Source organism: Vidua chalybeata, chromosome Z (assembly GCF_026979565.1).
Source record: "Vidua chalybeata isolate OUT-0048 chromosome Z, bVidCha1 merged haplotype, whole genome shotgun sequence".
Taxonomy (NCBI): domain Eukaryota; kingdom Metazoa; phylum Chordata; class Aves; order Passeriformes; family Viduidae; genus Vidua; species Vidua chalybeata.
In genome coordinates, this window is record NC_071570.1 from 40,426,162 (window position 1) to 40,443,047 (window position 16,886).

At 39.2% G+C, this 16,886-nt stretch overlaps 1 protein-coding gene across 6 annotated transcripts; it reads right to left on the reverse strand.

The window, feature by feature from the left end:
- Positions 1–402: 402 nt before the first annotated feature.
- SUB1 (SUB1 regulator of transcription) lies at positions 403–16,237 on the reverse strand. Of its 6 annotated transcripts, XM_053931940.1 has the most exons (8): positions 15,521–15,582; positions 14,962–15,068; positions 14,550–14,620; positions 14,057–14,182; positions 13,908–13,980; positions 12,340–12,459; positions 6,313–6,421; positions 403–3,582 (listed from the first exon to the last, which is right to left on the reverse strand). In XM_053931940.1, exons 5-8 carry the CDS (start codon positions 13,977–13,979, stop codon positions 3,503–3,505), a joined length of 381 nt encoding a protein of 126 aa, XP_053787915.1. In that variant the 5' UTR covers position 13,980; positions 14,057–14,182; positions 14,550–14,620; positions 14,962–15,068; positions 15,521–15,582; the 3' UTR covers positions 403–3,502. The 6 variants fall into 6 exon arrangements, with proteins under 6 accessions (XP_053787915.1, XP_053787918.1, XP_053787917.1 ...); XM_053931943.1 differs by lacking the exon at positions 14,550–14,620; XM_053931942.1 differs by lacking the exon at positions 15,521–15,582 and having other exon boundaries at positions 14,962–15,388.
- Between the last annotated feature and the right edge of the window lie 649 nt (positions 16,238–16,886).

Consider the following 16,886-nt stretch of genomic DNA (forward strand, 5'->3'; position numbering starts at 1 on the left):
AAATAACCCTCCTGAAGAAGCCTATACAGACATAACTGACCAATGACAATAAATGCATGAGATTTTTCTACCATATCTGTGACAACATTTACAGTCAAAGAGAAACTCCACTGAAAAAAAATAATCAGCCAATCTCCTAACAGTAACAACTTACCAGCCACTTTCCCCCTAGCTGATATTTGAAAATGTGTTTGTAATCTGCTGCTTCTGTATTTATGCGATAGTTTTATCCTAGTGAAAAATTTTTATCCCTCTGGGCTACACAGATTCCTATCCGCAAACACAGACCAAATACAAGATAATTAAGTTTTCAAATTTCCAAATTACAACAGCTGCAAGAAACAAACAGCAAGTACCATAACGTTATAATGCAGCTAAAATTCTATTAAAAATAACACTATGTCAACAGAAGTCTTTTTTTATTTCCAAGGGTTCAAACTGTTATTACACATATGCCATTTAACCATTTTTTATTTTAACATTAAGGTAATTACAGTTGAAGGGCTCTATTTCCAGTGGCCTCTTTGCAGTGGACACCACCAGAACAAAACATGAAACATTCCACGTAACTAACAATAAGACATTTGCGTTACCAGAATTACAATCATCAACTCTTTTTTGCTAACAGATCACATAAGTACATAACCAGGGTCATTTTCTTTAGAAGAAATACCAAAATTAGTACTGCATTTGTTTATTTTCAATATGAACATCTCTACATACGAGCAACACAGTACACGACAGTTTGATTATCACACATACAGTACTTTGGCAGCTCTGTGATGTGTTTTTCTCCCCTAAGCTCCACAGAAGGCTTAATTTATAAAATATATTGCTAATATGCCCTGCATAAACACCAAGAATCAAATGTATCTTTCATCACCTAAATGGGAGAGGGAGCAGTGCTTTTATCTTGTATTAGACAGCTTCGTCATACATGCAATTTTCTTCCATGGACACTTCAACACATATCCTAACTAACACTGCAAAAAATAATCTTTAGTCAAAAAAGATTTGAATTTTCTTCTCAAATTAAAAGAAGCTACAGATGATTACATGACAAATCACTAGCATTTATTTAAAAATAATACTAAATTTGTCACACTTTTATTGAGGTTACTTGCATATTACCATCTTACAAGTACATCAGTCACCTGATCAAGTCATCCCATTTTGAGTTAGTTTGTGAAACTGACTTGTCTCTTTTGCTACCTACTAATAACTCATGGTTCGTGGTTAACAAATTCTAATTTCTTTGAATACCTCTACCATCAATTTCCACATGAAAACTAATCACTATATTAAAACTTTTCACTCAATCTCCCCAAATGACTTAATTTCCCACCTTCCTGAACACAACTGACCTATTAGCACAGTAATCTAAGGACACTCCTCCCTCTAATATAACCATGCACTTTGAAGTAGCCACTTCAAAGTTCTGAGGTAAAATGCATGAAATCTGGTTGCAAATTTTCAGACTTAAAGGAACAAATCACATTATATATATATTGCAATAAAAACCACCTAGAACCTGTCTATAGGGATCTGAAGCAATTTATTTCACTCATCTGTGAAACTTTAGCAGCTATTTCGTATTTATTCTATTTGGTCCAAATAGCCCTATATGTTGTTAAGAGTCACGCACAAAAGAATGCTGTGCCCAAAACCACATCTGTTAGCACAAACATCTCCTCACCCTTTTATTCACCCTCATTCAGTTTCTAAAAACTTAAGATTTCTTCAGCTATACAAAAACAGATCTTAATTTTATTTGTAATATGTCAACAATGGGTAAGTAAAAAAGCAGGTGAAGATATGTGACATATTTAAACTAAGCAACATGCACTTAATTTGATGAAGTCTCTCTTCCTCAGCCTTTAATACCTATTTGCATTGAATTATGAACTCTGCAGCACATAGACAGTGTATGGCACTTATAATCATGTCTGCAATATAAACAACTATATCAAAATGTTCTGTAACTAAACAAACAGTAAATCTTGTTTATCTATACAAAATTTAGAGACTATGTTATCATCAAATGGGAAAATTACACGAACTAATTAAGTTGGACATTCACCAGTTTTGAAACGTCCTTTTTCATGAAGTTGTTTTATCTTCTTGCTTTGCTTAATTATGTCAGAACTCCTCCAATTCTGCTTCTATTTCTTCACTGTAGTTTTATTGTGCCAGCAAACTTTGATCTTGCACCATTAACTTCCACCCTGCTGTGCCCCTTACATCTCCAAGTTCTCCATCACATTCTCCCTTCTCCCTTCCATTGTTTGTGACTCAGTGTCACCCAGAAGCCCTTCCTCTAGGGCAGCATCTTGTGTAACAGAGCTTACATGGGGCTTTTCTGTCCAGGGTACCGGGGCTGACCAGCCAAGCTCGCTGGGTCATGGTCCACCACGTACCGGGTAAGCTCCCCATGCGCGCTAAGCGCCTCTGCGCCAAGATAAACCAGCTGTGCACACATGAACCACAGGAAGCACCCCAAGCTTCAGCATGCATGATGCAGAAAGACGACAGACAGACATTTGGGCTGCAGCAGTTTTAACCCTGTTTGATTGTTTAACCCGCATTACAGTCTAATTTAAGTATCATTGTTTATGCAATACTTTCAAATGAACAAAAACCCTACAGACAGGTAAACCACTCCTTTTCCATAGAACAACTGGCTACTATGTATTCCAGAATGAATTTAATGGAAACCTTGAAGAGTGTTATAACTAATAATCACATTTGGAGCCTTTAAATACTGTCTTACTCTGAGGTATGTCTATTACTGTAGAAGTTAATGGTTCACATCTCAAGTCCTAAAAAAGGCTACTTGTATTTTCTAGGTCAAGCAAACTACAGAAAATGGGAAGAGAGAGCATGTGTTTTGTTTTCAAGTGTTATTGTTTAGCATAATGCTTCATGCAAGTAATGCAAAAAAAAAGCTCTATGTTCAAGACTGTTAACATCTGAATAAATAGGGTAAATTAGCAAATACAGTATTGAAAATTATCTACAAAAATGTGTTTTCCCAAGTATTCACTGTTTGTATAAAGTCTTAAAGCAGAAAGCTGCAGGGCAATACCAAAGAAAATGGAATGAAAGAAAAAGTGAAACTGAGACATTTCAATAAATCCCCTCATAAAACACATGAATATTTACTGTAAACTGAACTAAAATTAAAACAACTAAAGCTATTAGGTGGCCTTATCAGCAAACACCTTCAATCAAAAGGCCATAAACAAGTTTGCTTTACATATTACTAAATTTGTTTATTTTACACTGTGGGGTGAAAGCAACACAATTCCTTTTAGTAAAGTATACACAAATAGCCTCACTCAGAATACACTTTTAATGCACATTAAAAAAGTATTCATCTTACAAATTGTTTTGCAATCCAAATATACAATAGCTTGGAAAACAATATTTTAGAAAACTAAAGCCAATGTAAAAAGACTGCTTAATACAACTAAATGACATAAGTTTTTGTATGGCTCTGTCTTTAGAGTTTTCTTACTGCATCATCAATATCAGAAATCTGTTCCTTCAGCTGGTTCCACTGTTCTGGATTTAAAGAAATACCTGAAAAGCATTAAAAATAAACACTTAAAGACAAAAAGAAAATTGTGGTGCAGGATCTTGTGCAATTATTATAAAGGCTGCTTTCATACACTAAGCCTATGTTACAATATTAATACTTGAATTACTTCAGCAACCATCTTAATTACTAAGTGAAACTACCCACTTCCAATGCTTCAACTGAACTTAGGTTATTTCTAGACAAGTTTACAAAGAAAATGTGTGTAACACAATTGTACAAGTACTAGGATAAACACAAGAAGTGAAATACAACTCTGGCCTTGACAGAAAGCAGTACAAATGTCCTGGGTGGTAAGTAGGAAATAATTTATATTCCTGTTGGCTCCTAAAAGCTGTACCTATGCAGACGGGTCTCCTGTGCACTTTTCCAAGACTGTAATTCTGGGGAGGCTTTCCCCCCTTTTGTTTCTTAAAGCACTACAAATAACAGGTGCTCTAAGTAACCTTTTGGAGAGACTCCCTATCACTCCCTAGCACTCACAAACCAACACCAAAGTTACTTTTTACTTCAAGTTCTCTACAATTTCTAGTGATGTTCAACCAATAATCATTCAGTACCCCACAAATTATCACTTCAGTTCTAAATTTGATCTCATCTTCCCCTCAAGCTTGAGTACAGGGACATGTTTCATTTGTGCTTTGGTCTACTCATTCTTACCCAAAAATTTCTACACCCACTCTGTGAAAATGCAGGCTCCCAGGGTTCCCAGTCATCCCATAATTTCTCCTGTCAAGCTCTTCCAACTAGTTATTCCTACTCTCCCCTCCCAGTGATAGTTTTCCTTCATTGCTTTTTCCCTGAAGGTACAGCAGGACCTGAAAACAGCTGCAACTTTTAATTCCATCTTTGGAGCCCATAGCCTTTTCTTTTCCATCACTGTCTTATCAGAGCACCACTGCAATTTAAAACAGCAAGTAGCGTACATGGGGCTTCTCTAAGCAGTCTTCCATTGTGCTTCTCTAAGCACAAGTCTTCCATAAGTAACCATAAGTCTTCCATATCGTAACCATTATTAGGAGATTAAATGTCATGAAGATGTCCCTCAACCACAGACCAGATGAACCAAACAAAATTCAGACCTGCTGTTTAAGACACTGACAATAATTTAAACTGCTGGGTTTATTTTTGTTTTATTACAAAATTCTGACTGCTTATACTGGTTTCAAGACAGATAAGCAGCTTATGAGTGCATCAAGGAAATATCAGACTCACATATTGTATCAGATTATTTTTTTATCATAACAAAGTTCAGACTCTTTTGCTGTGTTGATATCTACATCATGTCATTTTTGTCACTCAGCCCACCCATCAAATCCTGTTTTTGTTTGCCATTCCAAGAGCATATACTATTGAATTCTACCTTGAAACACAGAACATGGAAGTCCTTAGCAGGTAGAGTAACCTTTTTTGTTAACTAGCAGCAAATCCAAAACTGGCAATTTTCCTGTAGAGCACCAGTGTATCTGTTAATGCAAACCTATTCTCAGTGGTTATTTAAGAAATGTTGAAAATGCTTCTCAGATTTTCGAAATTACTATTTACTGAGTTGCTCCTGAACACATCGGAAGAATGTAACAAACCTTAAAGTGATTGTGCATTATATTTCTTCAAACTTCAAACTTAGCAGCCTGCTAGTATATGAGGCTGGGGAAGGACAAGTTTGCAACAGCATATAGTGACAGGACAGGAAGGAATGGCTTCACACTGGAAGTGGGTGGATTTAGAGTGGGTATTAGGAAGAAATTCTGTAATGTGAGTGTGATGATGCACTAGCACAGGTTGCCCAAAGAAGCTGTGGATGACCCATCCCTGGAAGTGCTCAAGGCCAGGCTGGATGAGGCTCTGAGCAACCTGGTCTAATGGAAGGTGTTCCTGCCCACAGCAGGGACTGGTGCTGAATGAGGTGATCTTCAAGATCCCTTCCAACTCAAACCATTCTGTAGTTCTACGAATCTCCAGGGCAGAACATTTCATACTTACCATTCAGTGATGCTATATACAAATGGATAAAAAGTAGGCTTTTCAAAGAGAAGCAATATAACATTAAGCACAGCACCATCACTGCAACTGCAGTCCCCATCTTGAGATGTGGAAGTTTTGAAAATGGTACAACAGTGAAGCCTTTCCATGAAAAGCAACTGTGCAAGTAGCAACTAGAAGTACAATGGCTTGTGCTGTGCTACAGATTACAAACTTGGGACACTTGAGATATTTCCCTTTCTGCAAAAACATTTTTAATGATTTTTTTGATAATTAGTCATATTAAATGTTTAGGTTGTTTTAATCTAAAATTTAGAAGAAACTGAAGGACAAAATTAAAATCTTATAAAAATTATTATATATTTTAAGCTAATTCTGAAATAAGAAACCCAACCATAAAAAGAAATTCAGTTCATTAAGTTAACCAAGGGGATGGCAAGGGGAAGAAATATGGCAATGGTATAAATATACTCCCCTACGAAATTTGCTTGTATTTGACATCTTGATTTCCATAAATCATGGTGGATGTCTTTAGGAAAACAGACTCACTTAAGATTTTATCCATAACCTACAGATAAAAATAATCTTTTGAAAAAACACAAATCATAAGAACGTAAAACTAATACTCAAAAGTATCATGCAGCAACAAAGGAGAAAAATATTATATAGGAAGTTCTACTGTAAAGTGCAGACCGTGTTTCAATACAAAGTAACATGAAGCAGAACAATACCTTTTCTGCCAGGCTTCATTTCACCTTCTTGATCCATCCAATATTCTCTAATATCAATCAAGACTTTCCCTTTAAAGTCCCGAACACTGACATACCTCATTTTGCCAATCTGTCAAAACACATATAAGGGTCTATTAGGTATTTTACATATTAGAGCATTCACTTTCCCCAGCAGCATTAGACTCTGACATGTGACACTGCACATTGCAATTTATTTTAGACACCACAGAAACAACTAGATTAAAAGCTTAATTCAGAGTAGTCAGTAGGCTAATAAGTAACAACTTAAACTGGTTAAGCAGGCAATGCTCAATGCAAAAGTAGCTCTCCTAGAATAAAAATACTTGTATTTTTTATGTGCTTGCTTGTAGCAAGCCATGAATTTACTGTTTTCTGAAAAAAATTATTTCCTTTCTTCGCAACAGTTCTAAACAAAGAAGGAAAAAGGGAACACTTCTCCTGAATCTTAATTTTAGTCCATTCCAGAAGTACAGAAAGCAAATTAAGATGTACACATGTGATACCCTTCCCCTTTTCTTTTTTTTTTAAACACAGCAAATACAGATAGAAATGAAAGTCACCAACTGTCCCATGCCCACTCCCAAGTCCTCATGGGTACCTCACTGTACCACCAGGTCTTCAAAAGAACAGTCAAATCTTTTAAGTTTACCAGTATGTAGCACAGTATGGAAATTTGGAACTTGGATTCTGGAATTCCATAATTTTCAAACCAGTGTCACAACTGAATTACATGGGCATCTCTTTTTTTGGGGAGGGTAGAGTGGGGAGAAGCTGGGGAAGAATCATACCACCAACTATACAATACACTCTGTATTTGGGCTTATTCAATATTTTTCCAAATATGATAAAAATCTATCTATTCAGATAAATTCCAAGTGCAAGGTGAATTTGAGAACCAGAAACTAGATAATTAAAACATAATCAAATAAAACTTCCTGCAATCCTAAGAAATCCTTTGAATTCTGCAAGTACCTTCTGGATACATTTTATATAACAAAATAACAGATTCTAAATTTTAAAGTTTTAAAATAAAATAAATTTTAAAATAAAATATTCCTTCCAGGTAAAACACTACCTTTCAATTTCAGCTTCCTTTATCTCTTCATGTTGCATTTTGATACAATTTAAGGATGAGCCCTACACTTCTGGCCCAAAACCACTAGCATTAAGTTTGACATGAAAGACTGAAGAACTCTCCAATCAACTACAAGAATTCATAGATGTTTAAGTCATATGCTCTTATTTCACAAAATAGATGCAAACATGAATACTTTCTATTTGCTTAAATTAATTTTTCTTTTTCTGCAGATGCTATATGACATATAAAATTGATTTTATAACAATTAAGATAATGTAAGTCTAAAGCACTTTTCCTATTTCAAAGCATCCTTTAAAATTAGTAAAACATTACTGTTCATAAGACAGTATTTTAAATTTATAAAGTTACAATACAGATTTAAAACTCAAAGTAAAAGTATAATGTTATGGCAGTTTAGCTCTTTCTGACCAAACCTGGTACCCTACCCAAGTCCATCTGCATTCCTGGCAAAGAATATCCTAAATAGCCTACATGGACAATATTTCTTAGTTTTACCCTTTAACGCTCCAGTAACTTATAAGGTCACCTCCAGGAACAGCTTCAACCAGTAGCACTCCGCAGCACTGTTTTTTTTCCATGGTTATTGAAGAATATTAGTGCCTTGCCATGAAACTCCAGATTTGTCATAAGAAATAAAATCTAATTCAATAAAGCAGATTACAGCTGCATATACAGTATAAGGGTTCTAGAATATGAGTTTCAAGGATAAGAAAGACTCTATGTCTTAATTCAGCTACAGTAAGGTGAGGGGCAATAATGCAAAGGTTACATTTACTCAGTCATTAAGTCTACCTTAGATAAAAGCATTTCTCTGTGTAAATGCTGAAATTAAGTTAGATTTCACATCACACCTACATTTCAGATTAATGCTCCCATTAAATTTCAGACATTTAGTAGAACTGTATGCAAAAGCTGCCACTAAAATTATTAAGCATGCTTCTGAAGCACAGTTCCAACAGACATCTACACTTAAAAACACAAACAAAATCTAGACTTAACTCGTTAAGTAAGTAAATTGATGTTCCCTGATAGTTAGCTACCTGTAAGTCCAGTACAGGTTAATTTCTGAACAATTCTTTTTTCATGCACCTGCTGATAATGTTAAAGAGTAATTTCAGTGATTGAAGGTATTTTTGTATCTCTGTAACGAGAGCAGCATTCTAAGGGTTGCTGCACTGGGATTCTAAGGGTTGCTGCACATTGGCTGATATGTGGCTGTGTTTTGGCTTTGTGCTGAACACAGTGATGATAACACAGAGATGTTTTAGTTACTGCTGAGCAGAGCTTACACAAAGCCAAAGCCTTTTCTGCTTCTCAGACTGCCAAGCCAGCGAGGAAGCTGGGGGTGCTTGGGACAGTGGGAGGAGGCACAGCCGGGAAAGGTGACCCCAACTGACCAAAGGCATATTCCAGACCGTCTGACATCACCTTCAGGGTATAAAGTGGAGGGAAGAAGAGGGAAGCGGGCATGTTTCCCATTGGAAATGGGGACATTTGTCTTCCCAAGTGACATTTAGATGTGATGGGCACTGCTCTCCTGGAGATGGCTGAACTCCTGCCTGCCCATGGGAAGTGATGAATTAACTCCTTGTTTTGTTTTGCTTGCATTTGTGGCTTCTGCTTTCCCTATTAAACTGTCTTTCTCTCAAGCCTCGAGTTTTCCAGCTTTTACCCTTCCAATTCTCTCCCAGTCCCACTGGTGGGAGTGTGAGCGAGTGGCTGCCTGGGGCTTGGCTGCTGGCTGTGGTTAAATCATGGCAGTTATCATGATTTATAGCTGAGTTCAGTTCAACCTTCACAGAGAAGTTCACATACTTTTTATTAAGTAGTACAGATCCTTAGATTATATTACTCTATTGACTGACATAAATCAGTAAACATTAAAACCATAATTTGCAGGTCTCTACTTAGAATAAAAAGCACTGAAATGTATCTCTGTTCCTTTCCAAGATATGCAAGCAGACTTCCTCTGTGAGTTTCAGCAAGCACTTTCTTCATCCTTTTTCCTATTTTCAGTTTCTCTGCATTAAACTGTACACCCACAGTGCAAGCATAAACTCTCTTCCCTAGCCAATAACCATATGTAAGGAGCAGAAGACTCCTGTAAACAGTGACATCTGCAACAAAGCAAATTGTGAAATGCATCAGTGATCACCTAAATTTCATAATTACTGTGCTAAGCCAATCAGTTTCACAACATCATAAATTTATATGTTTATCTTCTTTCAGGAGTCTATGATAAGGACACTGGGAAATTATACTGGAAAAAAATCAAAGAACTTACTCCTCAAAAATCAAAGCCCAAATACGGTGAAACTCAAAAAAAAACCAAAAAAAACACCCACAAAAAAAAGAAAAAAAAAAAAAAAACCAAAAAAAAAAAAAACCAAAAAAACCCCACCAAAACAAAACAAAAAAAAAAACCAACCAAAAAAACAAAAAAAAAAAAAAAAAAGAGGGTTGGGAGGTGGACAGGACAACACAGAGACAACTTCTGAAATAACAATTTCAGTCAAATGCACAATCATGCAATGTGGCTCTGCTCTGGGTAGCTATTAATGAATTCCGACAAACCTTATCCGAATCAGGCATAGGTAGATGATGGGATTAGTCAAACTAACCAAAGCATATGCTGCCAAGCTCAGGTTGGTTTGAAGCCACAGACAGGAATCTAATGCATTAAGGCTAAACCCTTCCACATTAACACAAATAATGCCTGTCCTTAGGGCCTTGAGTAATACACCACCCATGGGAGTAACATAAATTTCTGCAACTTAACAGCACACAAATCCTTCATCAAGTTGCAGAGTATACCAAGTTCCCTGTAAAACCTACTAAGTCCAACACAGGCAAATACATAGATTGCACCTTGTCTCTTACATTGAACAAATTGTCTTCTACTTCCATTAACACTATTCTTTGTAAGTAGTTGCAAAAAAAAAAAAAACTTACACCAACAATTTAAAACAAAAATATAAATGGTACATATTTATGAAAATTATGAATTTTCTGACTGCAGGAGTCACAATGAACTCTGTATTAAGGGAATCTGTATGCTTCAAGAACACAGCCTGAGGGTGTAGAACAAGAAGACTCTTGGTATCACATCATTTGCAGCCACTCCCACACACAATATGGACACCATAGAACTTGTGACTACCCTATGAATGCTTTACAGCCTGATTTCCATCAGCTGAAGCCACTCTTGTAAAGCTATATTGCAAAGTCACTTCCACATCAGAGATCATTTTACTGCCATGAGAAAGAAACTCTCCAGAAAGGTTTCTAGTATTGCTAAGAGGCCTAGAACAAACAAAACTGTATTTAAAAAATTAACGAGCATGCCCTCCTGGGTAGTGGGGGAAGAAGGAGGAGTATCCTCAGACCCACTGTAGTTTTATTTCTATTGTTTAACATTTGCATGTTAGTTACTGCACAGAAGTTGATGTAGACTACAAAAACTGACAATGCCTCACCATAACACAATAAGTAATCTAAAAAATATTTTATTGTTGATTACTTCAAAGGTAGGCACAGACTGGGTAATGCTGATATTTTAGGTCAAGGTGATATTCAAAGATCTGTATTCTACTCAACACCAGAAGAACCTTGTTCTCATCAGAGTAATATGAGTCCTCTACTGCCTGTTTTTAGTAACTTCTTATTATCTTAGGTCGAAGAGGTTTCAAGAAACCAGAGCATGCATATTTTGACTTTTATTTGAAAGGATCTGGGTGTGTTTTTGCATCAGGGGCACTAAAAATTTTGAAGTTTTCTCCAAGGTGGGAATTTCTGAACTTACTACAAACATAGCATTAAGGTTATACATAGTTCTTTAGAGTTCTACCTGCAGTTCACCTCCTAAGTTATAGAATTCACTATTTCATTTTTCCTACAGGGTTCAAAGAATGTCCAAGCAGAACCAAAAATATGATACACTTCCTTCAATACAGAAGTCCAGACTCAGCCTTCAAGTGAAGTTCTCCCTTCTAAACATAACTGGAAAAGTAATAACTCAGACATTGAAAATAGCTGCTCTCTCTAGAACAGACTTTTCTCCCCCTGTACTACTTCACATGGCTACAGCCCAGAACCACTTCATTTATACCACTCTGCACTTGGGCCATCTCACTAGGCACCTTTCCCTTACCTCTTCACAAACTTGAGAATAAAAGCCTCAAGAATTTGTTCCTTTCCAGCCCGCTAGTCAGAGACCTTTCATAGATCTTGATCCACACCCCCAAAACAGCCAATTCTGAGCTGTGTATCAACCCTCAGCATACACTGCCACTGCCTTGGCTTACCCTGGGAACTGCAATACCCTGAATTCACAAATGCATCTTTATACTGAAAAACAGACATTCATCCCATCTTAAAAACAAGGCAATACCACAAGTTACTATCTTTATGGATGTTCATTGATAAGACCCTACATCATAACATAAAGGAACAAACAAAACTTATTCCAAGATGCTGTAATAACACAGGAGGCCAAGCTGCCCTGACCTAGTTAAATAGGAACAAAGAGTCCACATTTTGGTTTCCAAGAACATATTTTTCAAAAGTCCTAATTAAAAAAACATTTCCATGTAGAGACAAACCTGATCTAATATTTCAAGTATACTGATGCTAACTGTTGTATTTACTGACAAAATGACTACTCACAGATACCAGGAGCAAAGTCATGAGAATAAGATCAATTGATACAACTCAGATTCTTTTACTCTGTTGAAACCTGACCAGGCTTTTCTGAGCATCTCATCTGAACCAGCATATAATCCCCTTCGGCCAAGGATTCAGGAGGCCAAGCACTATATTGTCAGAAAGTTCAGATCACCTCATAAAATTTATACAGCATATGATGCAACATGTTACCTTAACTAGGCTCTGTGAATCATCAATTTTACCTGAAACATATTCTCATCTCTGTTACTGCTTTGCTTAGAAGAAGCTGCACCTTTTGAACTTTCACCAGTCTTTTGTTTCTTTACAGGTTTTTCTGGAGTTACTTGCTTTTTCCGCTTTGCCTTGAAGCAAAACAAAAAAAGAAAAGCATGAGCCACAATCACTCTGTATGCTACAGATAAGTTTACATCGTATATCACAGCCTACTATCAAGCAATGCACTTTACCACCTTCTTGCTGTGAAGGCAGGAATTCAATACTGAACATTTAGACTGGAATTTTAAAACTTCAAAATGAGCCTGATTCTGTTCTCAGTGAAGTAATACTTTGGCTTTCAAGAGATTTTAATCAGATCAAAATACATTTCTAAAATCCTTCTCTTTCTGCACAGTAACACTGTTGGTTCAGTAGTTTTAATAAAAAATTTAAGTCTGATGAAAATGGCACCCTCTTCTCCACTAAATGGAACAAAAAGTACAGAACAGCTTGCAGCACCTCAAAAAAAACCCCAAAAAAAACCCCAAAAACACATAGATAAGATAATAAATAATCTGGAAAGATTATTTATTAAGATAATTAGTAATATAATTAGTAAGATAATAAAAAATCTGGAAACCACCTCTCCCAGACCCTTGTTCTTTTAATAAGCATCTAATCGCTGCCCATGATAAATTAATGTAACTTCTTTAAGCATTCAAACAATATCACCTGTAAATCAGATTACGCAGAGAAGCACAAAGTTACTAATTCTACTAATGTAAAAACAGGAGACCAGATCTGTCAATGTACTGTACTATGTTAAAAGCTGGTGTCTGTGTTACCACCTAGCATTTCTTTAAAAAGATAAATTAACTAGTTTTTTTCTAAATCACTTCAATTTCTAGAATAATCTTGCTTTTGTTCAAAATGATTGGTACATCTATACAAATGTCTAACTTAAATAACTGAATTAAATGGGAACATATGATTTATACATTTACAACAGTCATCTTAAAATTTATCATCTCAAAAGACACTAAGGTTGGCTCAGTTTTTAAGTGAGAAACTAGCAGATGGTGTAACAGCAAATAAAAAAATGAAGCACAGAAAAAACCCCATGCAAATGAAGTAAACAAGTGACACAAGGAGCACAGGGCAAGTGCAGATTTTTGTTATGGAGAAGTAATTCATATAATAAAATAGCAGAGGGGTGGCTGTAGGCATGTTCTCAAGTTCAAATTCTTGCCACCAGAGCAGTTGATACAGAAGTGTCCAGAAGCTTGCCACAAAGCAGCAAAGAATCACAGGGCATTTACAATTATCATATGGAATGGCATGAAGAAAACAAAGTGCAACTAAAGAAAAAAACTTTTCTTCAGGGAAAAAATTATGCAATCCACCCACACTTGGAAGGTGGGTTGTTTGGTTTTTGTTGTTGTAGTTGTTGAGGTGGGTGGAAGAGAAAGTTTCTTTTAAGTCTGATAAATCATATGGAACGACATGCATGTTGTGGCATAATGCTCACCTAACTTCTTAACCCCAGCTTGAAACAAAAGAGTTAATACAGTAATGAATTGTATGTATTGTTCACCTTTTTGTCAACTTCACTATCTGAATCACTGGCAGATGAGCTTGAAGATACAAGTTCCTTTGATTTAGGCATTCTGGGAAAAGAAAAATAACATGAAAACACTATATAAGGAATGACATTCCATTTTGGCTGGAAAGCAGTCTTCAAACCTGTTTGTACTGGCTCATCTTCTTCAAGCCCTCCTAAAGATTTTCCTGCCTTTCCATTTAAGCTTTGATACGCACTGCAGATGCAATATCAAGCTCTCTTCCCTCTTATATCTCTTCTTCTTTTTGCTGCAAGTGCATTAAAACACAGAGCACATTAAATGCAGTGGTTTGGCTTCTGAACTGTCTACAGCAGAATGATTTTTCACAATTTTCATATATCCCTGGACATGGCAAAACCCACAATACAATACTGCCCTCCAGCTGAATCCTTTCTATTACATCCACAAACATGAATTATTAACACTCAAGCAGTATCTATACTCTGGCACGAGCATTTCATCCAGTTGGATTTAGAACCAACATGCTACACAATTGTCACACACATGACACGCAAGCTCCCACCTATAATCTAACAGTATGAAATACACCTCAGTTACAGAGAACTACAGCACTGCAATTAATATTTTCACTGCAACTTCAACACAACACTCACTGGAGACTAATAATTCACCAGACATTCAGCATTCCTTGAATGCATGCTGCCAGGTGTCCTTGCACGTCACCCTAGTATGCAAACATGTGGTTAGATATAGCGGTTACACATCTTCCCTGCTGCTAGAAACTCTTTGTAACAAATATACAGCTCATTTGGTGTTTTAGAATAAAATTAAGCATCCCTGAAACTGTACAATACAAACCTCAGCTAGTAAAGGCCAAGATAGTATTACAGTGTATGTCAGGGGAAAAAAAAAAGGAGTAACAGCGTACTTAAAAGGCAGTGGGAAAAAAACCCACATATGCAAATGAAAAAAAAAAAACCCAAAAAAAACACAGTAAAACAAAATAACCAAACCAAAGTCCAAATAACGCTAATGGATCAACGTAGTCCTAAAGCAGGGCAGGACCTGTGGTAATAGCTTGCAGCACAAGGACGGAAGCTGCAGCACTGCACAGGATACAGGGTGTGAGGAAGCACACACAAGCCACGCTCTATAATGGAGGCAAAGGAGCCCTAGAATGGGACAACGTGAAAATAAGCAAAGGGACGACACTGAGTCGGCGAGCCAAACGATGTTTCGGGGGATGACCCCGGGGTCCGCATGGGACGTAGAAAGGGACAATATGGAGGAAGGTGTGGGCGGAAACCGGAGGAAAAAGGGATGTGGGGTGGTGGGTGCCCCCCGGGAGAGGCCGTGCGTGAGGAGACACCGCAGCGCCGGCCAGAGGGATGGGATGAGCCAGGCCAAGGGAGAACGGGGAAAGGTAAAGAAAGGAAGACGAGTCGGGAACTCCAGGTAGGCGGATCCCAGCCGCCATCTTCCTCCCCTATTCCTCTTTTCCACGGCTCGTGTCGCCCCCCGACGATAAGAGTCGAGACCCGAACAAGGATGGGGGCGAGGGGGTGGGGGTGAGAACACCCAAGTCTTCCCGTGGCAGGGCGGCAGCGAAGAGACTGCGGGTTACCCGTGGCGGGGCGGAGGAAAAGGACAGCACGGAAAACAGCGGGCCAGGGGTCGCCAGCGCGCCAGGTCTACCCCCGGTCCGCGACGTGGGGGATAGCGGGGCCGGGCGCCATCTTATCCCTCTATAGGACTCGGTGCCCCCCAACGTGGCAGCTCCCCCTGGGCAGCGGCGGCTCGCTCCTCCCGCTCCACAGCAGGGTATCCCTCCCGCTGGGCACCGCAGGCACTCGAGGAACAAAGGGAAGCCTCGCCTCGGCGCCACCCATCCGCGGCTGCCCCGATCGGGCCGGGATGTGCCGCGGCGGTGACGGTGGGGGCTGTGGGAAGGGGCGCGCGGGAGAAAATGGCGGCGTGGCGGGGGCGCGCGAGGGGACCCAGCACTCACGTCCTGCTCCGCGCGTGGCCCCTCCGCAGCGCGACACAGACGGAACTGACGCGGCTCGGAACGCCCGCCCCGGGCCACTCACGTGGGGCGGCGGGGGGCGGCTTTAAAGGGGACGCGGCCCTTTGTCCCCTCGTCGCTCGTTCCCGCCTCGCCTGAGGGGCGGGGAAGGGATCATAGTGCTGGAAAGGAGATTTTACAGGATCGCAGAAAATCCCGAGTTGGCAGAGACCCACAGAGGACATCGACTCGAGCTCCTGGCCCTGCACAGGACACCCCAAGAGTCATACCCTGTGCCTGAGAGCGTTGTCCGAACACTTCTTGGTGCTATGACCACTCCTCTGGAGAGACTCTTTTAGTGCCCTACCACCTTCTGAATGAAAAACCTTTTCCTAGTATCCAGCCTAAACCTCTCCTGACTTGCCATCGAATCCTGTCGCTGGCTACGAGAGTGAAAAGATCGGTACCTGCCCCTTCCCTTCCCCTCGTGAGGGAGCTGTAGACTGCGACGGACATTAGGAAGAATTTCTTCTCAGAAATACAATGCAATGGGCTAGAAAGACCAGACATGGCACTTGGTGCCATGGTCCAGTTCACCTGGTGGTATTGAGTCATAAGTTGGACTCGGTGGTCTCAAAGGTATTTTCCAAATTGATTCTGTGGTTCTCTGAAGTATCCCCTCAGTCTTCTCAAAGCTGAAAAAAACCCCTACAATAATTCATAAACAGCAGCGTTTTTTCACGCTCTGCAGCGGTTCCTCGATGCCGCTGGGAGCAGCCTGGCCAGCGGCGTGAGGCGAGGTGCGGCTGCGATGGCTTTGCATAGCGAAATCACACCTGGGGCGCCGCTCCGGAACCCCTCCCGATGCTTCCCCTCCTGACGGTTCCCCTCCTGCCACCGGTGCCCCGGGTTTCCTTCTCTTACCGCGGGGCTCTGCAGCTGGCGACCGGGGAGCATCAGGGCAGCTGTCCGGGCAGGCACCGCG